Here is a 26,301-nt window from a genome sequence, read left to right on the forward strand (position 1 = left end):
TATTTAAACACTTAGGGTATGTGCTCAAACCCTGAGGTGGTACTTGAATTCACACCTTTTTGACACAATTAAGATTAGATTCCCTACAGTGTGGAAACAGACCCTTCAGCCCAACCAGTCCACACCGACCCTCCGAAGAGTAACCCACCCAGACCCATTTCCCTCTGATGGATGCACCTAACACTACAGGCAATTTAGCATGGCCAATTCACCTAACCTGCACATCTTTGGACTGTGGGAGGAAACCGGAGCACCCGGAGGAAACCCACGCAGACACAGGGAGGGTGTGCAAACTCCAGACAGACAGACACCCGATGCTGGAATCGATCTTGGGTCCCTGGCGCTGTGAGGCAGCAGTGCTAACCACTGAGCCACCATGCCACCCAATGATGCCACTATGCCAGGTTAAAGCTTTTAGTAATTCTGCCTTTGCTGTGTGTCAGATTGACTGTATTGGAGGCTACTTTAGACTCAGTTCCTTGGTTGTTCAGCTATTCTGTGTAGAATGCTGTAGTTGATCTTGTTCTTTGGGTTAGGAAGGAAGAAAACATGTAAGGATTCCTGCTCCCAGCTGTTGAGCAACTATTTATGAGTGGATTAAGCTGAGTTGAGATGTGATAGCACTCGGTTGATGCTGGGTATGGAGGAACTGTTTCATTCAGGGTTCTCATTAGGTCGGGTCTGTACTTGTTTAGAGTTTGGAAGAATGAGAGGTGACCTTATTGAAACTTATGAGATTCTGAGGGGGCTCAGCAGGATAGATGCGGACCAGATGTTTGCCCTTGTGAGAGAGTCTGGGACCAGAGGGCAGAATATCAGAGTATGGGACCACCCATTTAAAACAGAAAAGGAGGGGTTTCTACTCTTGAGGTCTGGGATTCTTTATCACAGAAGGCAGGGTCATTAAGCATATTCAAGGCTGAGATAGACAGATGATTATTCAATAAGAGAACTAAGGATTATGGGGAAAAGGCAGGAAGCTAGGGTTAAGAATTATGAGATCAGCCGTGATCTCATTGAATGATGAAGCAAACTGGATGGGCTGAATGGCCTACTCCTGCTCCTAAACCTTATAGTGTAACCACTTCTGCAAAACCTGGTGACTAATTAAACCTTTATACTTTTAGGTATATTTATTATCTACACAGACTGTTGTTTTGGAGGTGGTTCAGATAAGATTTGCCAGACTGTTACCTTGAGTGAGAGGGTTGTTTTATGAGGAACGATTGGACAGGTTAGTCTTGAATCCACTGGAGTTTAAGAGAGTAAGGGTGAGTTGATTGAAGCATATGAAATGCTGAACAATTTTGATTGAGTAGATGTGGAGAGAATGTTCCCTCTTAGAGGAGAATCTGGAACCAGAGGGTCACTGTTTAAAAGTCTGTGGATGCCCATTTAAAACAACAATGAAGTGAATTATTTTTTATGAGGGTTGAGAGTCTTAAGAATTCTTCCTGAAAAGGTGATTGAAGCTGAGTCCTTGAATATCTTCAAGGCAAAGGTAAGGCGCTTCTTGCTGAGGAAGAACCAAAAGGTTATCAGGGGGAGGCAGGAATGTGGATTTGAGGTTGCAAACAGATCGGCCATGATATTATTAAAAGACAGAGCGGATTCGAACAGCTGAATGGCCGACCTGCTCCTAATCCGCACGTTCCTATGTGCTTTTGCATGTGATGGATTTTAATTAAGGGTAGCCAAGTGTGTGAAGCTTGTCCCAAAAGAGTTGCAGGCAGTGGTTCATCGAGTGAGCCATATTTAACAGCTTCACTCTGGGTGGGCCGTGTCTCCTCTTCATCAGCAATCGAGGAAACAAAACTCCGTCAATACCATAACAATTTTTAACCGTCGGTCCCCAGCGATGAAGGAACCCAGCATGATTGAACTGTCAAAGCTATGAATTTTCCCTGTAAAATTAATCCTGTGAAAAGAGTGAATTGTATTCGGAAACCTGGCTTATTTCCATCCACTCAGATACAAGAAGAACATCAAGGCTCTGTACATCGTCCACCCTACCAGGTTCATCAAAGCACTCTTGGTTGTCTTTAAACCAATAATCAGGTTGGTCCATGCTAATTCATTCTGAATTTTAAAAAAAAGTTACAAATTCATTACTTCTTAAAAATTGCTGTTAATAATTTACTTTTCTGCCACAGTTTTCTCTTAGACAGGTCAGCATCGTCCTCGCTAATCTCAGTCAGGCCAGCAGTGGAATACTCTGTGGTTGGCATGTTTCTAATGCTGATTGTTACCCACTGATGACTGCCGAGACATAATATTAGGGTTGAAGTTGACTGTAACAATTTCGTAGTTGAGTGTTTGGTGCTGGAAAAGCACAGCTGGTCAGGCAGTATCTGAGGAGCAGGAGAATCAATGTTTCAGGCATAAACCCTTCATTGGAAAGGGCTTATGCCCGAAACATCGACTGTCCTGCTCCTCGGATGCTGCTTGACCAGCTGTGCTTTTCCAGCACCACACTCTTGACTCTGATCTCCAGCATCTGCAGTCCTCACTTTCTCCCTGTAATGATTTCATGATGTATAGCCCATCTCCATGACAACATGCACATAGACATGGAGCTTACGTGCTGTTAATCCTCACTCACAATAACTTGTTAAATTCCGTAGTCCTTTAGGCTAGCAAAACGTTCCAAGGTGTGTCAGAGGAGTCCTGTTCAGGCCATTTGATGAAGACAGGGAAAAGGTTAGGACTTCCAAAGCTGAAGAAACATCCACCAATGGGATGTACAAGAGGCAAGAATTGCTGGAGTCCAAATATTTTGGAAAATTGCAGGGAGGGAGGAGATTCCAGGGAACGTTTTGGCTGAGCTTATGTTTATGTACAGAGGAACCTTGATTATCCGAAGGACACAGGTGGGGGGAGTATTTTGTTCGGTTAATCGAATTCCGGATATTCGAATGCAAGGCATGGGGAACTTGCGATCTTGCCGGATATTCTATGTTCGGACAATCGAATTCTGGATAATTGAGGTTCCTCTGAAGAAGGGGAGAGGTCAGTCAGGAATGCCCACACTTCATTGCAGCTTGCAAAATTGCACGTGCAGTCTCTCTAGGTTCCCTCTAATGCACACACAATTGCTCATTTGCTTGCTCAATCACATAGTCATTCAGACATACAGCACGGAAACAGACCCTTCGGTCCAACTCATCAATGCTGACCAGATATCCTAACCTAATCCAGTCCCATTTGCCACCACTAGGCCCATAGCCCTCTAAATCCTTCCTATTCATATACCCATCCAGGTGCCTTTTAAATGTTGCAATTGTACCAGCCTCCATCACATCCTCTGGCAGCTCGTTCCATACATGTACCACCCTCTGGGTGAAAAGGTTGCTCCTTAGGTCCCTATTATATCTTTCCCCTCTCACTCTAAACCATGCCCTCTAGTTCTGGACCCAGCCCAGGGCAAAGACCTTGTCTATTTGTCCTATCCATGGTCCTCATGATTTTATAAACCTCTATAAGGTCACCCCTCAGCCTCCGACGCTCCAGGGAAAAACAGCCCCAGCCTATTTAGCCTCTCCCTGTAGCTCAAATCCTCCAACCCTGGCAACATCCTTGTAAATCTTTTCTGAACCCTTTCAGGTTTCACAACATCTTTCTGATAGGGAGGTCATCAGAACTGCACACAATATTCCAAAAGTGGCCTAATCAGTGTCATCTACAGTTGGAATATGGCCTCGCAACGTCTATACTAAATACTCTGACCAATAAAGGAAAGCATACCAAATGCCGCCTTCACTATCCTATCTACCTGTGACTACACTTTCAAGGAGCTATGAACCTGCACTCCAAGGTCTCTTTGTTCAGCAACACTCCCTAGGACCTTACCATTAAGTGTATAAGTCCTGTTAAGATTTGTCTTTCCAAAATGCAGCACCTCGAATTTTATCAAAATTAAAATCCAAATGCCACACGTCAGCCCAATGGCCCATCTAACCAACCTTCTTCACTGTCCACTACACCTCCAATTTTGGTGTCATCACCAAACTTACTAACTATACCTCCTATCCTCACATCCAAATCATTTATATAAATGATGAAAAGTAGTGGACCCAGCACTGATCCTTGTGACACTCCACTGGTCACAGGCCTCCAGTCTGAAAAACAACCCTCCACCACCACCCTCTGTCTTCTACCTTTGAGCCAGTTCTGTATCCAAATGGCTAGTTCTCCCTGTATTCCATGAGATCTAACCTTGCTAACCAATCTCCCATAGGGAACCTTGTCGAACGCCTTACTGAAGTCCATATAGATCACATCTACTTCTCTGCCCTTATCAATCCTCTTTGTTACTTCTTCAAAAAACTCAATCCAGTTTGTGAGACATGATTTCCCACACACAAAGCCATGTTGACTATCCTGAATCAGTCTTTCCTTTCCAAATATGTGCAAATCTTGTCCGTCAGGATTCCCTTTAACAACATACCCACCATTGATGTCAGGCTCATCAGTCAATAGTTCCCCAGCTTTTCCTTACCACCTTTTAAATAGTGGCACCACGTTAGCCAACCTCCAGTCTTCCAGCACCTCACCTGTGACTATCGATGATACAAATATCTCAGCAAGAGGCCCAACAATCTCTTCTCTAGCTTCCTGCAATGTTCTAGGGTATACCTGATCAGGTCCTGGGGATTTATTGACTTTTGTGTTTCAAGACATCCAGCACTTCCTCCTCTGTAATATGGACATTTTTCAAGATGTCGCCATCTATTTCCCTACAGTCTATATCTTCCATATCCTTTTCCACAGTAAATACTGATGCAAAGTACTCCTTTAGTATCTTCCCCATCTCCTGTGGCTCCACACAAAGGCTGCCTTGCTGATCTTTGAGGGGCCCTATTTTCTCTCCCTAATTACCCTTTAGTCCCTAATGTATTTGTAGAAACCCTTTGGATTCTCATTAACCCTATTTGCGAGCGCTATCTCATGCCCCTTTTTTGCCCTCCTGATTTTCTTATTAAGTATACTCCTACTGCCTTCCAAGGATTCACTCGATCTATCCTGTCTGTATCTGATATATGCTTTCTTCTCTTTCTTAACCAAAACTTCAATTTCTTTAGTCGTCCAGTATTCCCTATACCTACCAGCCTTCCCTTTCACCCTGACAGGAATATACTTTCTCTGGATTCTTGTTAGCTCATTTCTGAAGGCTTCCCATTTTCCAGCCGTCCCTTTACCTGCGAACATCTGCCTCCAAACAGCTTTCAAAAGTTCTTGCCGAATACCATCAAAATTGGCTTTCCTCCAATTTAGAACTTCAACTTTTAGATCTGGTCTATCCTTTTCCATCACTATTTTAAATCTAATGGAATTATAGTCGCTGGCCCCAAAGTGCTCTTCCACTGACACCTCAATCACCTGCCCTGCCTTATTTCCCAGGAGTTTTGCACCTTCTCTAGCAGGTAGGTCTACATACTGAATCAGAAAATTGTCTTGTACCCACTTAATGAATTCCTCTCCATCTAAACCTTTAACACTACGGCAGTCCCAGTCTATGTTTGGAAAGTTAAAATCCCCTACCATAACTACCCTACTATTCTTACAGATAACTGAGATCTCCTTACAAGTTTGTTTCTCAATTTCCCTCTGACTATTGGGGGGGTCTATAACACAATTCCAATAAGATGATCATCTCTTTATTTCTCAGTTCCACCCAAATAACTTCCCTGGATGTATTTCCGGGAATATCCTCCTTCAGTACAACTGTAACGCTATCCCTTATCAAAAACCCCACTCCCCCTCCTCTCTTGCCTCCCTTTCTGTCCTTCCTGTAGCATTTGTATCCTGGAACATTAAGCCTCCAGTCCTGCCCATCCCTGAGCCATGTTTCCGTAATTGTTATGATATCCCAGTCCCATGTCCCTAACCATGCCCTGAGTTCATCTGCCTTCCCTATTAGGCCCCTTGCATTGAAATAAATGCAGTTTAATTTATTAGTCCTACCTTGTCCCTGCCTGTCCTGACTGTTTGACTCACTTCTGTTCTCAGCTGTACCCGTCTCAGATTGATCTCTTTCCTCACTATCTCCCTGGGTCCCACCCCCCCACCTTACTAGTTTAAACCCTCCCAAGCAGCTCTAACAAATCACCCTGCCAGTTTATAGTCCCTTTCCAATTTAGGTGCAATTCATTCTTCTTGTACAGGTCACTTCTACCCCAGAAAAGATTCCAATGATCCAGCACCAGTTCCTCAGCCATGCATTCATCTGCACTATCCTCCTATACCTTCCCTCACTAGCTCGTAGCACTGGGAGTAATCCAGATATTACTACCCTCAAGGGCCTCCTTTTTTAAATTCCTGCCTAACTTTCTATGTTTTCCCTTCAGAATCTCATCCTTTTCCCTTCCTATGTTGTTGGTTCCAATGTGGACAATGACCTCCTGCTGGTCCCTCTCCCCCCTTGGGAACATTCTGCACCCTCACTGAGACATCCTTGATCCTGGCACCAGGGAAACAACAACCCATTCTGCTTTTTTGCTGCTGGCCACAGAAACGTCTGTCTGTGCCTCTCCCTAGAGTGTCCCCTATCACAATCGCTGTATGAAAATGCTCACTCTAGGCAGGCTGTCTCTCACGTGCAGTCCATTTGGGCTGTACTGCACCTGTTCTCACGAACAAACACCAACTCCTGGCTCACGTATACTCACAGGCCCATACACACTCACCACAGTCTTTATATTAGGAGAGGCCATTGGGCAAGTAATTGAATTTCTTGGCCAGTGTGACTGGGAGATATTGTGGGGCATTCGTCCAATGAACCTCTAAGACTTTCATTCCTCTCCCCAGATTAAGTCGCTTAGGACTTGCTGAGTGAAACAAGTAATGAATAAGTAAGTTTGGCAAACAACGCAGCATACTCCATGTATGTTCTCTTTCTATTCCTACTTTTCTTTGCTCCAGCATGAAGTTTGGGCGGAAAATCTTGTATGTGAATCATTTGGGGGAACTTGAACAGTACCTAAAGTGCGAGCGAATGGTGATTCCACAGTGTGTGAAAAGGTATGTTCATTAAACCACACCCCTGAGAGAGAGGTGTTCATTTTTAATATATCCAAGATTTGTACAGGACCCAGTTTGGCAGAGGGAGTGTAATCATAGTGTTTCTTTTGAGGAAACTTTCATCTTTGCGTACTTGTTATTTTGGAAAATGTATCGGATATTTTCAGTTGTACACAGGCTATTTTTGTGTGCAATTATAATGTGTGATGAGTGATAGGGAGGACCTATTTAGAGTAATTGCACAGAAGGAGGCTGAATCCTAAGAGTATACAAGTGCATGTTACTATTACTGTCCAAACTGTTGCAAAGGGCACTGAGGATATGAAGGGTCAAACATCTGACCCGGTCATAATTCAAAACAGCCATGATGTCAGCCTGGAAACAGACCGTTGCTCAATTGCTCAGATCAGCAATTGAGACTGAGCTCAGAAATGTGAGAGAGGGGGGCAAAAGTGGATTAAGAGGTTTCCAATTTCCAGAATAAAAGGTCAAGGAATGGAGTTTTACACACAGACATTTGTATATTCAGTCAGGTTTAAACTGGAAAATAAGGATGACAGCCTCAAATGAGAGACTAAATACAAAAGCCTTGTGTGTAAGTTGGTAACTACATCTTTCAGTCTTTTCAACTACAGCGGTTTGCACAGAAATAGCAGCATTCTTAATGCCCTGTTATCTACACCAACCTTCTCACTGACATTGCAAAACTGACACTTCATTGTGGGAGGGCTCTTGTTAATCTTCTTAAACGTTAGAAAGATGAAGCTATTCATCTGCCCATTTCCTTTGTTTAAAATCTTTCAACCCGTCAGAGGTTTGGCTCAGTTCAAACTCTTGCCTCTTAACCTGAAAATTGTTTACTCTTTGGATTCAGCGAACCAAAATTCCTCCTCCTGTGCCACAATCATTCTAAATAGGTCCTCCCTATCATTCAATCCCATTAGTGACGATCATAAAAGGACTGTAAAAAAGTGCTGACCTTCAGAGAAGTTATGAAATGCAGACTTTGATGGTCTGTGTAGGCAGAGTTGTAAAAATTCAGGGGAATCACTTGCAGAGTTCTTTTGGGGTCCCTGCTGACTTATCCTTCAGCCAATGCCACCAGAAACATTATTTGCTGTTTGTGGCTCTTTGTTGACCAGCTGGTTAACTTGTTTGCATAATAAGTGACTGTACTTCGAGTTTTACCGAGCCCTGAAGCATTTTGAAAGTTCTTAGAGCTTGGAATTGATGCCATGATTTTTGTTGCTTGATGGCAAGATTGTGTCTGATGATTCAATGTCCTCGTTATCTTGATCTATTGGTTTTCTTTAGATTTGATGAGCGTATTCAGGCAACACAGAGACTCAAGCCACAAGAACCTAAAAAGCAGTTACCTCATCAACAGTTTGGAATCCCTCTTCAAGAGTAAGTATTCTCATGTGTTTTGATGTTGGCTTTGTTAATAAACAGGAGAAAGTGAAGAACTGCAGATCAGAGTTGAAAAGTGTGGTGCTGGAAAAGCACAGCAGGTCAGGCAGCATCTGAGGAGCAGGAGAATCGATGTTTTGGGCATAGGCCCTTCATCAGGAATGTTTGGGGAGTGGGGACTGGGGGAATGCGATAGGTAGATGAAGATGGGGGGTGATGATAGGTTAGTGGGGAAGGTGGAGCGGGTAGGTGGGAAGGAGGATGGACAAGTGGGACAGCTCAAGAGGGTGGCGCCAAGTTGAAGGGACTCCTCTCCTCACCTCATCCCAGATCCAACTCTCCAACTTGGCACCGCCCTTTTGACCTGTCCTACCTGTCAATCCTCCTTCCCACTTATCACCATCACCCCCACCTACATCTACCTATCACCTTCCCAGCTATCTTCCACCTCTATCCTCCTATTTATCTCTCAGCATTCCCTCTCCCCATTTCTGATGAAGAACTTATGCCTGAAACGTCCACCACTCTCCTGCTCCTCAGATGCTGCTTGACGGGCTGTGCTTGGCTGGTTTTCCTCACCTCTTCTGGTGGCAATGATTCCTTCTGAAGTTGATATTTTGTAGGCAGCAGTAGGCCCTGGTACCTCCCCCATTCTGCATGAGTGCGGTCAGTTTCGATTGGCTGTGGGGCAGCAGATTCCGTTCTCCTCAGTGTCCCACAAACCTGCCCCATATTCCTGGCAGCATTGCTGTGTGAAGTATTAAGCCAGATTGATACCTTCTGAGCATCCCCTTACCCTCCCTACAGTTTCTCAACGTACATATATGCATTCAGAACCAGGAGTTGTTGACCACAGTTTGGAGAAACGGTAAAACAGAGCTGTGTGTCTGTGCCATATGTACTTAAAGGAAACATTTGAGTTTCTGTTTGGCTGCAGAAGTGTATTTCAGCCTGCACCTTCGCGAACACCATAGTCACTCCTTGTAGCTGTGTGTGATAGTAGAGAAACAGTGGGATATACACCTCCATTATGTAGGAGTTCTGTTTGTATATTTAATGTTATATTTTGTTACGTTTGCTGTAGGCTCAGAGAAAAGGACCCTGAACACAAAGCCATCCCGCTAGTAATGGAACAGACTTCCACTTACATCAGAAAGCATGGTTAGTGATGTGTATTTAAAGCATGACCATTTTTTTCATGCAGCCATTCAGCACAGAAACAGATCCTTCATGCCAACCAAGTATCTCAAACTGGCCCCACTTGCCTGTATTTGGCCCACACTCCTCTAAACCTTTCCTATTGATGTACCTGTCTAAATGTCTTTTAGACAGTAAATCTGCTGCAGTTGCTGCTCACAATGTGGTTTTCTCTACTTAAGGAAACAAAGCACAGTCTGGGTGCAGAAAGAAACCCTGAGCTCCTTGTTGCTGCTATTCCAACACCCCATCCTGCTCCCTGGCCAACATCTCTGTCTCAGGCTTGCTGCGGTGTTCCAGCAAAGCTCAGCACAAGCTGAAACAACAGCACCTCGTTGTCCGCTTGGAACTCTACAGCCTTCTGGACTCAATATTGAGTTCAACAGTTTTCAGGCTTGAGGTCTCCCACGCCCTTACCTCAACCCCCAAACAACAGATTTTGTTATCACATGGTCCACTATTACACATCGTTAGTCGCTAACCATTTCCATTAACGCTGTTCACCTTCCTAGCCTCTCCTTTGACTGTCCAACTGTTCTTCTGTCTCTTTGGGCTCTATCCCTCCTTAAAAGTTTACTCCTTACTCTCTCCCCATTCTTCTGCACATAAACCAACTATTTCCTGGCTATCGTCAGTTCTGAAAAAGTCACTGGACCTGAAACGGTAACTTTGATTTCTCTCTACAGATGCTGCCAGACCTGCTGAGCTTTTCCAGTAATTTCTGTTTTTGCTTCTCTAAGTCAGCATTCCTTGCTCTTCGTGCTTTTCCACGAATAATAAGCTTTTTTAAAAACAATAAACCTAGTCCGTGAGCAAAGGGGTTAAAGTCAGAAACAAAAACTTGTCGAAAAGCTCAGCAGGTCTGGCAGCATCAGTGGAGAGAAATCAGAGTTACTGTTCTCAAGGGTAATTAGAGAAGGTCACTGCGGAGCTTTTCTGGTCAACTTCTGTCTTTGTTTCTGATTTACAGAATCCGTGGTTGTTTCGGTTTTTATTAATGGGTTAAAATGTTTGTTATTGTCAGTTCAGTTCGATGATGTGCTGCTTTCTATCATCAGGTTTGAACAAGGAAGGGATATTCCGGAGGTCGGCTAACATGTACCTGGTAAAGGAAGTACTGGAAAAGTACAATAATGGTGAGTGGGCTGCTGGACAAGTCACACTGCATGCTTTCGGCATATTTTAAGGTGTGCCTTTTAGATCATTGCCTTATAGCCTACTGATGACAAGCAGCGAGGGAAAACTGACATTGACTTTGCAATTTATCAGACTCTCACCTCAGCAGAGATGGAGTAATCAGCTTCTAAACCATGCCTGTCCAGGAGCCCCAAGGGGTTAGATCCAACCTGCCATTGGGGTTCCAGATACAGGAAATGCTCCTCCACTCAGAGGTCACCTCTCTCCCACTTTAGCTGCTGATTGACTGACTCATTAGTGATTAGTCAGGTCCACCCCTCCCCCTACAACCCACCCTCCCCTCCTGGTACCTTCCCCTGCCACCGCAGGAATTGCAAAACCTGCGCCCACACCTCCTCCCTCACCTCCATCCAAGGCCCCAAAGGAGCCTTCCACATCCATCAAAGTTCCACCTGCATATCCACTAATATCATTTATTGTATCCGTTGCTCCCAATGCGGTCTCCTCTACATTGGGGAGACTGGGCGCCTCCTAGCAGAGCGCTTTAGGGAACATCTCCGAGACACCCGCACCAATCAACCAAACCGCCCCGTGGCCCAACATTTCAACTCCCCCTCCCACTCTGCCGAGGACATGGAGGTCCTGGGCTTCCTCCACCGCTGGTCCCTCACCACCAGACGCCTGGAGGAAGAACGCCTCATCTTCCACCTCGGAACACTTCAACCCCAGGGCATCAATGTGGACTTCAACAGTTTCCTCATTTCCTCTCCCCCCACCTTATCCCAGTTCCAACCTTCTAGCTCAGCACTGTCCTCATGACCTTTCCATCTTCCTTCCCACCCTCCTCTCTGATCCATCACCTTCATCCCCACCCCCATCCACCTATTATACTCTTAGCTACCTTCGCCCACTCTCCTCTCTGATCCATCACCTTCATCCTCACCCCTCATCCACCTATTGTACTCTTTGCTACCTTCTCCCCAGCCTCACCCCCCTCCCATTAATTTATCCACCCTGTAGGCTCCCTGCCTTTAGTCCTGATGAAACGTCGATTCTCCTGCTCCTCGGATGCTGCCTGACCTGCTGTGCTTTTCCAGCGCCACTCTAATCTAGACTCTGGTTTCCAGCATCTGTCATCCTCACTTTTGCCCACCTGACTCATTAGTGAGCCAGTACGGGAGAGAAACACCTTTTGATTTGAAGAGCAGCAAGTTGCAACCAACATGAGTAACTTCCTCCAACCCTGAGGTGTGCACAGCAGGAGTGGTGACAATGGCAGTGGTGAGACTGCTGGAAAACCTGACCACAAGGAATCAGAGCCTGTTGGGTAGGTGCAGGGGAAGGAAGATCCAGAGAAACATGGTCTTGTCAGTGAGTAGAGGAAAATGGGAACATGAAAAGTAGGAACCGTCCTCCACCATTCATTCTGTTAACACAGTTGTTCCTGTGCATTCTCCACTGGTATCTTTTGAAGAGTAAGAAAAGAAATGGTATTAAACCTCAGGACAGCAAATCAAAATGGATCAGAGATGACCATAGGGACTGTAAGGTTGTATTGTTCATGTAGTGAGCTGTGCTGTGGCCATGGTACAAGATAGGGGTGGAATTCTTCTTTTCAAATCTTCTCAAAACTCGCTTCTGCCTCCTCCTGACTAGTTTGTCAGTTTTCGCTGCAGGACTAATTCGTAAGCAAGATCTTAATTAGGAACTTAGGTTTTGTTACCTCTTTTGTGTGTGCTGTCATTAAAACATCTGTAATACCAGGTTGCATTGCAGGAGCCCATTATAATGGAGGAACTAAGTAAAATGATGACCAAAATGCCATCAGGTTTAGTTATTCTAACTTTTCACGTGGGTGGCAATGTAAAGTGAGCCTGCAAAGGACAGTGATGACACACATATGTGCTGGATATAATCAAAACATGTTAGGTGGTATTCCTGCTACAAATAAATTTTACATCTCCCAGTTCACATCACTTTATTAGAATCAATATGCTGTGTATACAGATTGGTGCTGGCTCAGGTCTTGTTGATAATAATATTGTAATGGAGTGCAGAGTATGAAATATAATTTGGATACATGAAATGTGAGCTGCTGGAACCACAGTCCACACATGGGCTCTGTGCATTGGCATCATATCGTGCATATTAATATCAAATGCATGCTCATTTATCACTTGGCATTTAACCGGAGGTATGAGTATCTGAAATACTTGTCTGATGTGACTTCTCTGCAGGAGTTGTCGTGGATTTTGAAACCTACAATGATGTTCATCTGGCAGCAGTTATGCTGAAGACTTTTCTTCGAGAATTGCCTGAGCCTCTGCTGACTTACAATCTATATAACAAAGTGGTCTCATTGGGAAGTAAGTTCTGCACTTGATCCAACGTTTGGCATTGTTGCTATTGTCTTGTTCCTATGTTGTACGTTCCCGAATATTTATTGTATTGTCCTGCTCCACTAAGTTTCCCTTTGAAAGAGTGGCATTTAGTAAGAATACCATTTGATGTTCAGTAAAAACTGACTCCAGAAATTGTTTCTCACTTAAAGCAGCTACACTTACTCCATTCACTAATTAAGCATTGCACTGTATAAATAGGAGCAGATGTTACTGAGCAGCAGAGTGGCACTAACCACGGTGTTCCCAGGAAGCAATAATCTTATTCTGAATTATTAAACAATCAAACGTCACTATTTTATGTAGTGTACATAGATCAAAGTTAAAAATCACGCAACACCAGGTTATACTCCAACAGGTTTGTTTGGAAGCACTAGCTTTGGGAGACAACCATCTGATGAAGGAGCAGCTCTCTGAAAGCTGGTGATTCTAAATAAGCCTGTTGGACTATAACCTGATGCTGTGTGATTTTTATCTTTGTACACCACATTGGATCATTTTTGTCCTGAATGTACTAACTAGATGACCTTTTGTTTGGCTGCTGCATTTGCATACTTCACTGACTGTAAAGCCTTGATGCTGGAGCAAAACACAGTACTCAGTTTGCACAAAGCAAGATTCCACAGATGTGATAGTGACTAGATAATCTGCTTCAGAGTGTTGCTTACATTGTGATATAAAGACTGCAGCCAGTCAGCTTATCAATGCTGGCATTATGATTCATACGGATCTTCTTCCAAAACCTCTCTGCTTAACCCCATCGTCATATCCTATTGTTTTCTTCTTCATTTGCCTGAACCACTCCTTGCGGTACTGATTTCCACATTCTTAAGCTGTTTGGGTAAAGCACTCGTCCTGAATTCCTGATTGCGGTTATTAGTGATACATTTATCAATTCTAGTTTGGAGAGCCCCACAGATGGAAATCATTTCTATATGTCTACCCTGTCAAGGCCTTCGTGCAGATTACTGTATAACCTTCACTTTTCTCAGTGAGAAAGCCCTCATCTTACCAATTCTTCCTGATAAGATTAAAGGATAAATGTAAAACATAGAAAATAGAAGCAGGAGGCCATTTGACCCTTCAAGCCTGCCCAATCATTCAATATAGTACCTTGTTCCTGTTTTCTCCTCCTGTCCTTTGATCCCTTTAGCTCTAAGAACTATATCTCTTTCTTGAAAACATTCAGTGTATTAAGACCATAAGAGGTAGGCGATTCAGCCTTTGAAGCCTGTGCTTTGGCCTCAACTGCTTTCCGAATTCCACAGACTCATCACTCTGGGTGAAGGAATATTTCCTCATCTCCATCCTAAACGGCCTACCCCATATCTTTAGACTGTGACCCCTGGTTCTGGGCTGTCCGGTCATCAGGAACATCCTTGCTGCATTTAATCTGTCTTCGTCCTATTAGAATTTTACAAATTTCTTTTAGAATCCCCTTCATCCAAACTCCAATAAATAAGAGTCCTGACCAATCCAGTCTCTCCATATGTCAGTTCTCCTGTTTCAGGAATCAGTCTGGTAAACTTTGTTACACGCCCTCAACAGCCATAAAAGGAGACTAAATCAGCTCACAGCACTCCAGTGTGGTCTCACCAAGGCCCTAGATGTCCCTGCTCCTGTGCTCAAATCTTCTGCGTTGTAGGTCACCGTTCCATTTGCCTTTGTTTTTTGCTACCACAGTGGATAGCCTCATATTTATCTCCATTTCATCTGTCATGTATTTGGCCACAAACCCAACTTGGCCAAATCACACTGAAGCATCTCTGCGTCCTTGTCATAGTTCATCGTCCCACCCAGTTTTGTGTTATCTTCAAATTTGGAGATATTACATTTAGTTCCTTCATCTAAATCATTTATATTGTGAATAGCTGGTGTCCTAGCACTGATCTTTGCAGTACTCGACTAGTCACTCCCCGCCACTTGGAAAATGACCCGTTTATTTCGATTTTGTTTCCTGTCTGCCAACCAGTTTTCAATCCATTTCAGTCCAATGCGCTTTAAGTTTATGCATTAATCTCTTATGTGGGACCTCATTGAAAGCCTTTTGAAAGTCCAGGTAAACCACATCCATTGGATCCCCCTTATCAACTTTATTACTTACATCCTCAAAATATTCCCGTACATTTGTCAAGCATGATTTCCCTTTCATAAATCCCTGCTGATGCTGACTGATCCAGTCAATGTTTTCCAAATGCTCCGATATTACATCTTTCATAACAAACTTGAGCATTTTCCCTACTACAGGCACTGAATCGATACTTCCCTGTTTTCCCTCTACCTGTTTTTTTCAGAGTGTGTGGTTACTGTAGCCACCCTTCAGTCCATTAGGAATTCTTCCAGAATCTGTAGATTCTTAAAAGATGCCGACCAAATGCATCCACTGTTTCCAGGGACACTTCCTTAAGTATTCTGGGATGTAGAATATCAACCTTTAATCTTACCAATTTCCCTACTAATACTGATTCCTTTCATTTACTCCCCTCCCCCCCCCCCCCCCCCCCACCCCCCACGATTTCCTGTATTCCCTAACGTTTTCTGGGCCTCCATTGTGAAGGCAGAACAAATTTATGTATTAAATCAGTCTGCCATCTCTTTGCTCCCCATTATAACCTCCCCTTCTGGAGATTGTAAGGGGGCCTACATTTTCCTTCATTCAACTTTTTCTCTTCACGTTGCCTATCAAAGCCTTTATATTTCCCACATGTTTACTGTCATACTCTGATTTTTCACCCTTCAATCAGTCCCTTTGTCCTTACTTGCTGAAATCTAAACTGCACATCTGTGTTTTTTGGCCAATTTATGTGCCCTATTCTTGGATCTAATATTGTCCTTAATTTTCCTGTTTTATTTTGTGCAAGACAGAAAAGAACAATTATTAAAGTTCTCCATGTGCTCTAAATAGTTTGCCATCGACCATGCACCATCATCCTTTCAAATAACATTTCCCAGTTTTATTATAGCCAGCTTGTGCCTCATCATATTTATCTGAACAGAACAACCTCAGTCATCCGAACATTAATTATCCAAACAAGATCTCAAGGTCCCGTAAAAACATTATCGGTTATCCAAACAAAGTGCTCACCATCTGTCTCGTTTGGATAATTGAGGTTGTTCTGTATTCACATTCACCTGTTAAGCTGACCAGGCAGAACCGAACCTCTGTTTACATCTTTCAGAAAATAATGAGCTTGATCACAGTCTTGATTCATTTTTAATGGGTGTAGAGGCCGAAACAGCCTTAATTCAAAAGACTAAATCAGAATTCTCAGTTAAAATAGCTCACAAGGAATAAAAAGAGCAGGAGCACCAATTCAGGAATCTTGTGTTTTATTGAAACCAAGACACTGTGGAGATGGAACTTTACTTCTTTCTGTACTATACCTGGTATGAGACTGCTTGTTGCTGACAGTACCAGAAATGGGAGATATGCTGTTTGCCAATGGTAATGTTTCATCTTTAATTAACACTATGTTAACCAAAAATGTATTGATTTTTATAAAATATTTACAACAGGTTTCAAATGTTTCATTCCCTCTCCATTCGAGCGGAAGCTACAGCATGTTCACAGTTATTTCAAGGCTGCGACTGTCCTAAACCATATATTAAAAATGGCTTCTATTACGGAGCTGGTTACAGAGAAAATCTTTACCTCCTCAAACTGCAGTGGTTGTGGAACTAGTTAGAGGGAATGTGTGCTACATGCCTCTTATATTGGAGGAGAACAATTCAACATGCTGAGTATGTGAAGGAGGAAGTCCAGAATGAGATATTGGCACAAGTACAAGTGTATGTTTCCTTATTGTGGAGTGATTGGACATAGCTCATCTCTTCCTGATGAATCTCTCAATCTCAGCACAGTTGAAAGAAAGGGACATTGATTGAGTGGAGGTTGGAAAGCACATTGTCTTGAGGGTGAAGTTTACAGATGGAAGGAAGCTGATTTTCTGCATTATTGAAACTTCAAATGCATTGTGTGGAGATCGAAGGTGGTAGAAATTTGCAAAATGCATATTGTCTTAAAATCCGTTTTCCTTTATAATTTGGAATTGTCATCAGAAAACAGCTCTGTAAATTCTGTGAGCTGCTGAATGATTTTCCCTGCTGCTAGAGCACTGAGTACACTCAGAAGCTGACAGATTTCCAAGTTCTCTACTATTACTAAAATGAACAGAAACCTGAAAAAAAAAGCTTTGATTTCAGGTCTTTGCTAAATTCATACACTGTAGTAGAAAGCAGTAAACACATTCCAGATTTGATTAATACAAGCACTTTGGTGAATTGGCATCATCCTTTGCAACTTTGTATGATGCTTATTTAATCAGTTTTATCTTTCCTCTTGCACGTTTTTGCTGTAGTTGCACAGTGTTCAGGTTTTGTGTCTAACCTATTTTCTCTCACTGAATAGAAGTACCACAAAATAAACAGATAGAAGCGATTGTTGAGATGATTCAGTTTCTCCCGGAGGATAACTACACTGTGCTACATTACTTGGTAGAGTTCCTGGGAGAGGTAAGTTTGGTTGTTTTGGTTTTTGAATTTTGAAATAACTTGCCCCATGTAGCCTAACTGCCCAGAAAAAAATTGTTTTTCATTGACATATTTTTAATTGGCTGGTGGGAAACATTGACTGGTGTAGGTTTAAAGTGATGGAAGTGAGGGGAGATGAGGAAAAGTTTTTCCACATAAGAGGGTGGTGTCTGGAATTTGCTGCCCAGTTTAGTGATTGAGACAGAAATCCTCCCCTCTTTAGTGCTGTAATCTGCAGGGCTACAGACCAAGTACTGGAAGGTGTGATTAAAATGGACAACTAGTTTTTTTTTCCCCAAGCGTGCCCACATGTTGAACTGAGTGGCCTCCTTCTGTGGTATAATCTTTCTGTGGTAGTGCAGTGGATTTGCATTCAGTCAAAAACCAGGGATGAAAGTTTCTGGGTTTTTATGCATTTAAATTCCTCCACACTGTTCACGAAGATCTGCAAAGAACTTTCCTCTGCAAAAGACCTAAATGTGATCTGATTCCCTGACAAGGCACTGACATGCAAAGAGTTCTTTACGTGGACCTAAATCGTGAGGCATAGGTGCGCTAAGAGGTCTCAGCATAGCTGGCTGTTAGGCAGCATTGTAACTGAAAACAGTTACCTGATACAGAGCATTTTCATAAGTTCAATTAGACATATCAGTCTCCTTACTTCCTCTGCACTCCAACATCTCCCAAATATTAACCATATTGACTTCCCACCTGTCCATTAGCTAGAAACAACTATAAAACATGTTGATTTATAATTGTCTGAAAAAATTGAATATTACGATATTTGTAATTTGGGATCACTGTTGTGCAAATCTTTATAGAGCCCATGCAGAAGATTTATATCCATTTTAGCAGATTGTATTCTAGATGTTCCTATGTGTTTCAAATCATCATCATTTCCTGTTTGAGCATGTTTAGTCTGTCAGATATACCAAATATTTGTGTTGCTTTACTTTGTTTGTAGGTACTTTGCAATTTTTACAGAAAGCAGATATCCTTTTAACACATTCGCCCTTCCATCTTACCATTACTCTTGAACTCCAACTCTTTAGTATGATAAATGTGGCATAGAACTGAGACAAACACAGCAGGGCTGGCAGCAAAGGTTTGATTTTGAGCAGTCAGGAATTACATTAGGAGCAATAGAGCACTTGCAAAATTCTAGTTGACCCCCGATTTTGAGTGTAGCTGTGCATCCCTCAGAGTATTGCTCTTATGATTCCTGCATCACCACAGTGGAGCGCTGTCACTGAAGTAGCCAGGCATTGTAGTGATACTTGTCATTCTTTGAAGTCTTTAGTGATTTTGTTTAGGTCTGCTACGTGAGCAATGGTTACTCCTGCCATATGAAAGTGCTCCAATTCTGATAGAAGATGTGAGCATGAAGCTCTCTCATTGGGTATGGTGCAGGTTAGCTGCAGAATGAGTGTCAATCAGTGCCTAGATCAACCACAGGCACAAATATGCAGGGTGACACTTTAGTGCAGTTAGAAAGGAATGCTGCACTGACGGAAATGCTGTATTTTGGCTGAGGCAGTAAACTGAGACCCTGTTTGTCTTTTTTGGATGGCAGGTGAACAGCTAGGATCCCACTTCTCTATAAATTGTTGCAGTCTGTGTGATAATATCTCTGAATGATCAGTCAGAAAGTCAGTGTGCTGTAGCCAACACGTGAGAGTTTCACTCAACACTGCATCTATCAAATATAGTGTTTTGATTTAACAGAGAACAGGTTTCCCTTAGCTAGACATCTAAGTTGATGGAACAGCATAGTCTAATAGAGTATGAATACTTGATGCAGACACTGTTATACCTGTGATCCATTGCCAGGTGTGTCAGCTGTAGAAATGTTAAGATAATAGATGATTTTCCACATAAAGAAATGTCTCATATTTAGCAACTACAAGCCAACATCAGCAACGGTAAAGTTCTTTTCTATCCTGTTAGATCAGTAGTGAAAGCAGGAAAGAATCTAAAGGCAAGGGTTTCATTAAATCCTGACTGAAGAATTAATGTATGATGTTTAACCTGTTGCTTTAGCCTGATTATGTTGTATTTCCTGTCTGTTCCTCAGATTGCTGACAACAGTGACCTGAATAAAATGACTGCATCCAACTTGGCTCTGGTGTTTGGACCCGCTCTCTTATGGGCAAAGGATGCTGCAATTTCACTCAATGCCATCAACCCCATTAATAACTTCACTCAATTACTCTTTGAAAATTATATTGAGATATTTCCAGCCAAATAAGATAAAGCTTTACCATCTTAAACCACTGGAGTCAAATCAGATTGCCCTTCACTTTCTAAATGTTTGTGGCAGCACACAGAAGAAAAGCCAACAAATTACTGGGTGTACCCTTTTAGTTGAGGGGATGATTAGCACCTCATAATGCTGCTTGGTCTATTTGGTGGCTCTATATGGTTGTACAAGCGTCCAGGCTGGGGCTTTAATCGTTTGAGTCTGGGGCTGGAATCCGTGACTCTTTGATAATTATTGTAATGGGAATGGATGTTGGAGAACTACTTTGGTTTAAATTCTGAACATTTCCTGCTCTATCCTTGTGCTTTTAGTGTGCTGAGATCAATCATTCAATCAATTTAAACATCTAATTTTGGAAAAAAAAATGCAAGATTTACAAAAAAGAATTATTGCTGGGATATTTCTATGCTGGATACACCTGAAACTGAATAGAATGAATACGTTTTTGATTCAATTTTTAAACAAGGGATTTTTTTTGCAAAGGTGTTCAGTTTCATGGTGTTGTGTACAACTTTATCAAAATTAAAATTTCTGTACCTTTTTCATCGATCCTGTGCCAGTCTAAGAGAGCTGAAGGTGGGAGAGCAGGGTATATATTTCATTTGTTTAACTAGTCAGAACAAGTTGGGAATTCATTCTGACGAAACAGCATGTCAAAATGGTATTTGTTTAATCAGCTTTGAAATTTTTAATATTGAAGAACATTATGTTACAATTTTTGTTTTAATGTTTTAATAAGAGTTGTTTGAAGAGAGAGTTATCTGTTGAGTGTCAGTGACAGTATCATGGGAGCTAACTTGATCAGAGAAATAGTTCCTGAGGCTAGAAGTAGATGAGCTGATAACAATGCCAATGCTGTCATTATCTTGAGATGCTCCAGGTTGTCATTCTCTGCAAACTAAGCAAATATTTTGTCAGACCTGTGGGGATTCTGTACTGTAAGAGTCGTCTCAGGAAACAGTGTGCTCAACTGCCATTCCATTGTTGATGCTGCTCCTGACTGACATTCCACAATCAAATATAGAGGCTTACATAATTCCTCTTGTTCAAAGGGATGAAATTGGGTTCTGCTTTTAACTGGGGATTTGGTGATTGATTGGCAATTTCACATTGATAGAGTCATGATTTGGAGATGCAGGAGTTGGACTGGGGAGGACAAAGTTAAAAATCACACACAACACCAGGTTATAGTCCAACAGGTTTAATTGGAAGCACTAGCTTTTGGAGTGTCACTCCTTCATCAGGTGAGGAGTAGTGCTCTAAAAGCTAGTGCTTCCAATTAAATCTGTTGGATTATAACCTGGTGTTGTGTGATTCTTAACTTGAGAACATAGAGATCATTGTGATTCTCATGATAATGTCATCAGCATTCAATATTTAAAACCAAAAAAGCGAACAAGTTATTGGCAGTAAACTTGCATCTTTACATACACTTCAATATCCACTAAATGAAAAGTATGATTTACTAAAATAAATGTTTGTTTTCCAAGTTCAAAGTCTGCAATCCAACGTTTGACCAGAAAGCCAGTCTTAAGTCTATTCTGATTTGGCTGCATTAACTTGATTAAAAAAAAAGCATGTGGTCAGAATTTGGCATCTTCCATCTGCCATACAGCATCTTAATTATTTTGTCAGAAGCCATGAAGACTGTTTTTTGGGAAGTGGGGCATACTGTTTATTACAACTTACAACCGGAAGTCAAAATTTTAGAAGCATTTTAATGGTGTTGCATAAGGAAAAGATTGAAATAGGCAAGTTTTAAACTTCCTTGAATAACTTTATTACCTGTTTGTTACGAAAGGAAACCTGAATTTACACTGGGATGTTTGCAATGGATTAATGTAAAATGTTAGGTTTGTGTTGCTTTATGAATGCAATCCTTCAGTCTGAGGTAGAGTTTGATGGTGTTGCTAAAATTTGGTTTTGCGTGTTTTGATTAATAAGTGCCATAAACAAAGAACCCACTAATGTCCCTTCATTTGGTTTTCTGTCCTGGAGGTGTGAGGTCTTAGCCAAGGTACTGGATCTCTGAATTGAGTGGACATTTCAGCCTAGATAGTGAATGATGTTAGGCATCACAGTTGAGATTGCTCAATCCTCACCAATAGCAGTCAAGTTGGATAGTGATCAGAAGTAAGAATCCTGTTTTTCCTTTCTCTTCCATCTACTCTTCACCACTTTCTCTTCAGTGTGCTGAAGCTAAATATTATATCCCAATCTTAGAGTCATACAACATAGAAACAGTCCCTTCGCCGAAACCAATCCCAATGATCCACAGCCTGCTATGCCTGACCTTTTGAGACTCTGCTGGAGGAATGTTTCAAATGTTGCAAGTATTAGCTCCACCAGAGTGTCTGGCAGCACATTCCATATTTCTACCACTCTAGTGATGATTTTTTTGTTGTTTAGTCCATTTTACCTTCCTCCATGTGAGATCATCCAACATTGCATTGCTCAGAAATTGAACATGGTCTATTTCTAAATACTGTTCCTGGAACTGCTTTTATGTTTCGACCTTGCAATTCCCTCATTTTACTGGTAATACAGTATCATTTTGGAAATTGTCCATATTTTGCTGTGGACATGACTGATTAAATAGTACAGGAATGCTCTGACTAACAATCTTATTATCCTTCCTCCTCAGGGCTGTAATTGCAGTTGTGTTGGAGAGTAGATATTTCCACATTGGGCAGTAATGATCACATCTTCCCTGCAACACTGACTGACCCTGGCACGTTAGCATTCGTTAAAAAGAAACTTCTCTAAACTCCAAGAGAGTTTATTGTTAACTATGGACAGCAGGAATTAGGCAAAGATGAGATTGAGATATATCTGGTTTAAATCATTGCAGCATCTGTAGTGATGTTATTGGATTAAACTCCAACCAGTTTTAATCTTTCAACACTTTAGAATTGACAGGAGCTTTTAATATTTTGCCTTCCTTTTTACATTGCTGGCATCTTTCCAAGAAATGTGATTTTCCAGGGTCAATGAAGTCTGTTTTTCATCTAACGGAAATATACTGATTCTGTTGATTGCTATTCCGTAGCAAAGTAAGATGATTGTTAGTGTACATATCTCAGGTTTGGCTCTCAGATTTGTCTCATTGTGTTATCCTAGTATTTCAAAGCAGAATTCCAAACAAGCAAATGCAAAAGGGGCCAGATATTTACAATCACATTGTAAATGTGAAGTGGATCTGAAAGAGCAGGAGCAATTTTGGAGGTGGCTCACTACATTTGGTTAATGAACTTTTCCCCTCTATCCTGGGAGTAGAATAATCAGTGGCCTCCTGCGTTGAAGAAGTTTCATGCCTGTTGAAACCATATGGAGCTCCACTCCTATGAAATCCAGCCTTCAAATCAAAACTTATAAGTATCTGTATATCAAAACGATTGCTTGTTGTGACTTTGTTTAGCTGCAGATGTTATGAAATCCACCACAATAGTAAAGGAAGAACTGAGTGGGTCTATGGTGTGGTGAGAGGAGGCTGACTGAGGTGCCCTTTATACAATGAACATACCAAACTCTTACATAAAGGGATAATCTAACTAGCAGGGAGCAAGTTATGAAACAGTAACCTAAATTTCACGTGATGTACAAAACCCTCAATCAAAATTCGTAAACAGTTGCTGTATGAAGTCTGTACATTAGTTATATGCTTTCTTTTATGCGTGTAGTTATTTAAAAGTCTGTTGCTTAATAGTCAGAATCATACTGCACAGAAACAGACCCTTTAGTCCACACCAACCAACTAAACTAGTCACATGTCCCTCCAAACCTTTCCTAATCATGTACTTATATCCAAATGTCTTTTAAATGTTATAACTGTACCTGCATCCAACACCTCCTCTGCCAGTTCAATCCACACACATACTATTGTGTGGAAAACGTACACAAACTCTTTTCAAAACTTTCTCCTCTTCACCTTAAAAATATACCTGTTAGTTATGAACTCCCCAGCCTAGGGAGAGAGAGCCTTGCTATTCACCTTATGATTTTATAAACATCCACAAGGTCACCCCTCAACCTCCTACGCTCCAGGGAAAAAGAAAATCCTAATCTCTATCCAGCCTATTTTTATAACTCAAACCCTCCATTCCAGCTCCATCCCTGACAAATCTTTTTTGCCCCTCTCCAATCTAATATTCCTCTATAACAGGGAGGCCAGAACTGCACACAGTACTCCAGAAGAGGCCTCACCAACATACAACACAGCCTCAACTCCTCTACTCAAAATGGTCTGAGCAATGAAGGCAATCATGTTAAGCATCATCTTAACTACCCTGTCTGTGACGCAAGTTTCAAAGAATTATGTAACAGAACCCCTGGGTCTCTCTAGAATTTTGCTTTTCTTTGCTGCAATTTATTGGCCTCATTTTCAGATTTATGTGAAATGAGGATTAAACAAATTGTGCACATCCTGTACAGCTCCTTCTCTGATCTTTTGAGTCTAAAAATCTATTCCATGTTTGAAGCAAGGAGCAACAAGCAAGCATTAAATATACATAATGATTTTTAACTATTTTAGGATTTCTTTAAACAGCACCTGCTCAAACTTTGTTCTTTTAGCTATTTATAAAATCCTGCTGTCTTCTCCCTTCAACAAGGTGAGATTGCCTTATTTTTGTTTCTGTTGTGTGGAAACAAATTTTAGTAATTGAAGTTTTTTAAAAAACTTGTGACACTCTAAAAATTAGATATTCAGATAATAAAATCCTAGTAATGTGCCAACTATTCATCCATACTATTTTTCTGTACTGTCGAATGAGTTTTTTTCTACCTCACTGTTATTCATCTTTTATTGGGCTGTTTTTTCTCTGCTCTAAGACTAATGTTTTTCTTGTTGAGATAAAGTTGTTTTACAGTAGGGTTCTACAAGTGCAAGCATTTCCAACTAAACCCAAGAATAAAAGTTGGAAAATGCAAGGACTGTAACCTCATTGTTAGGTTCATCTTTTCACTTGTGAGCCCTAAGATTTTAACACGTAGGCATTTGTAGGCAATTGTAGACACATTCCTAGAAACATCTATTTTAAAATTTCAAAGTGTGAGATATGCAAAGAATCACATACATAATATGTTCGACTGTATCAAAAGTTTTTTGGGACAAAGGGTGATTATAAATTCTTTGAGGCTTCTTTCTTTCTGGGTAAATCCAGTTCACTCTGAAAAAAGTCTTTGTTCCAAAGCCCAAAGAGTTGCTTATCCACTCACCATTCTCCTTTACCCCTGCTGGGATGTCTAGAATTGGCTGGTTTCTAAAACGATGTCTTTAAAATGTATGTGTCAAGAAATCTATGACTGCCTTCTAATGTTGCTGATCAACACTGTTTTCTCTATGCTGCTTCCCCAGACAATCAGTGTTAGAATATTTTTAGAAACCTGGCTATTTTTCATTCTAGTTTTGTGATTTTATAACAACTTTAATCTCTCGTCTTTTTATTACAACTGTCCCGTTTATTGGGATGAACATGGCGGCAACGTATTTTTATAAAAATGAGAATTTCTAAGAATGCGTCTTTTTATGTTCAGTTTTAATTTTCTGATAAAGGCCTGTAGTAATAGTGCGCTGGAAGGGAAAGAGTGTAGAGAAAACTTTCAAAGTGCTTTCAAAGTACATATTCGTCACCAGACCTATAGATTTGTAACTGGGTGGATTAATTTTTGTTTTTGATCATTACAGAGTTAGCAAATAAATGGCTGATTATACAAGTGGCTGCAAATATAAAAGAGGAAAGTGCTTTGGACCCTTTACCTAACATTCAAAACAGGCCCCATGACAGAGTACATTTAATCTTTAATCGTGCTTTTATACCTGTCTGGAAAATCAAATTCAAAATGAGGGTGTTGGACAGGGGTTTAGAAAGTAAACAAACAATCATCCTATTATTTTAAATTTACTATGTTGTGCTTCACTTTGTTCACCCACATTAAGGGTTGACTGTATGTTTTCTTAATATTATTGACATTTATTGCAAGTCACTTGTTCGTTACCTAATGCTTTAATATGTGCGTTGGTCAGTGGGAGGTGACACTCCATCTCAATTTCAGGAGACCAGTCACATGTGTTGTAATTTGCTTCGTTTTATAATGTAATGATGATCAAAGTGACTTTAAAATAAAATACATATAGACTGTATCATACCTTGAATTGAGCATTTCTTTGTTTCTAAGTTTAAAAAGAATAAAGTTAAAGTGCATTTACCCATATTGTATCTGTTAAAAATAGCCATTTATGGCAATGTGTTTAACGAACTAGGACCATGCTCAGAACTATGCAGGTCTGGATAAAGAGAGTTTAAATAAAATGTTTCATTGTGTTATCCAAACATAGAAGTGTGAATA

The 26,301-nt window shown here is 41.3% G+C and overlaps 1 protein-coding gene across 3 annotated transcripts in view; it reads left to right on the forward strand.

Annotated features, from left to right (window-relative positions):
• LOC140472529 (rho GTPase-activating protein 1-like) overlaps positions 1-26,095 on the forward strand; it is a 44,521-nt gene extending 18,426 nt beyond the window's left edge. For 2 of the 3 annotated variants that reach the window (XM_072567496.1, XM_072567497.1), the window contains exons 7-14: positions 1,972-2,058; positions 6,922-7,020; positions 8,335-8,427; positions 9,515-9,591; positions 10,686-10,763; positions 13,002-13,130; positions 17,572-17,675; positions 19,768-26,095. In XM_072567496.1, coding sequence (XP_072423597.1) covers positions 1,972-2,058; positions 6,922-7,020; positions 8,335-8,427; positions 9,515-9,591; positions 10,686-10,763; positions 13,002-13,130; positions 17,572-17,675; positions 19,768-19,941 — 841 coding nt within the window. In that variant the 3' untranslated portion in view covers positions 19,942-26,095. The remainder of the gene's footprint in view (positions 1-1,971; positions 2,059-6,921; positions 7,021-8,334; positions 8,428-9,514; positions 9,592-10,685; positions 10,764-13,001; positions 13,131-17,571; positions 17,676-19,767) is intronic. The other variant, XR_011957699.1, reaches the window with a different exon arrangement.
• Positions 26,096-26,301: the final 206 nt, after the last annotated feature.

This window comes from Chiloscyllium punctatum, unplaced genomic scaffold (assembly GCF_047496795.1).
Source record: "Chiloscyllium punctatum isolate Juve2018m unplaced genomic scaffold, sChiPun1.3 scaffold_355, whole genome shotgun sequence".
Taxonomy (NCBI): Eukaryota; Metazoa; Chordata; class Chondrichthyes; order Orectolobiformes; family Hemiscylliidae; genus Chiloscyllium; species Chiloscyllium punctatum.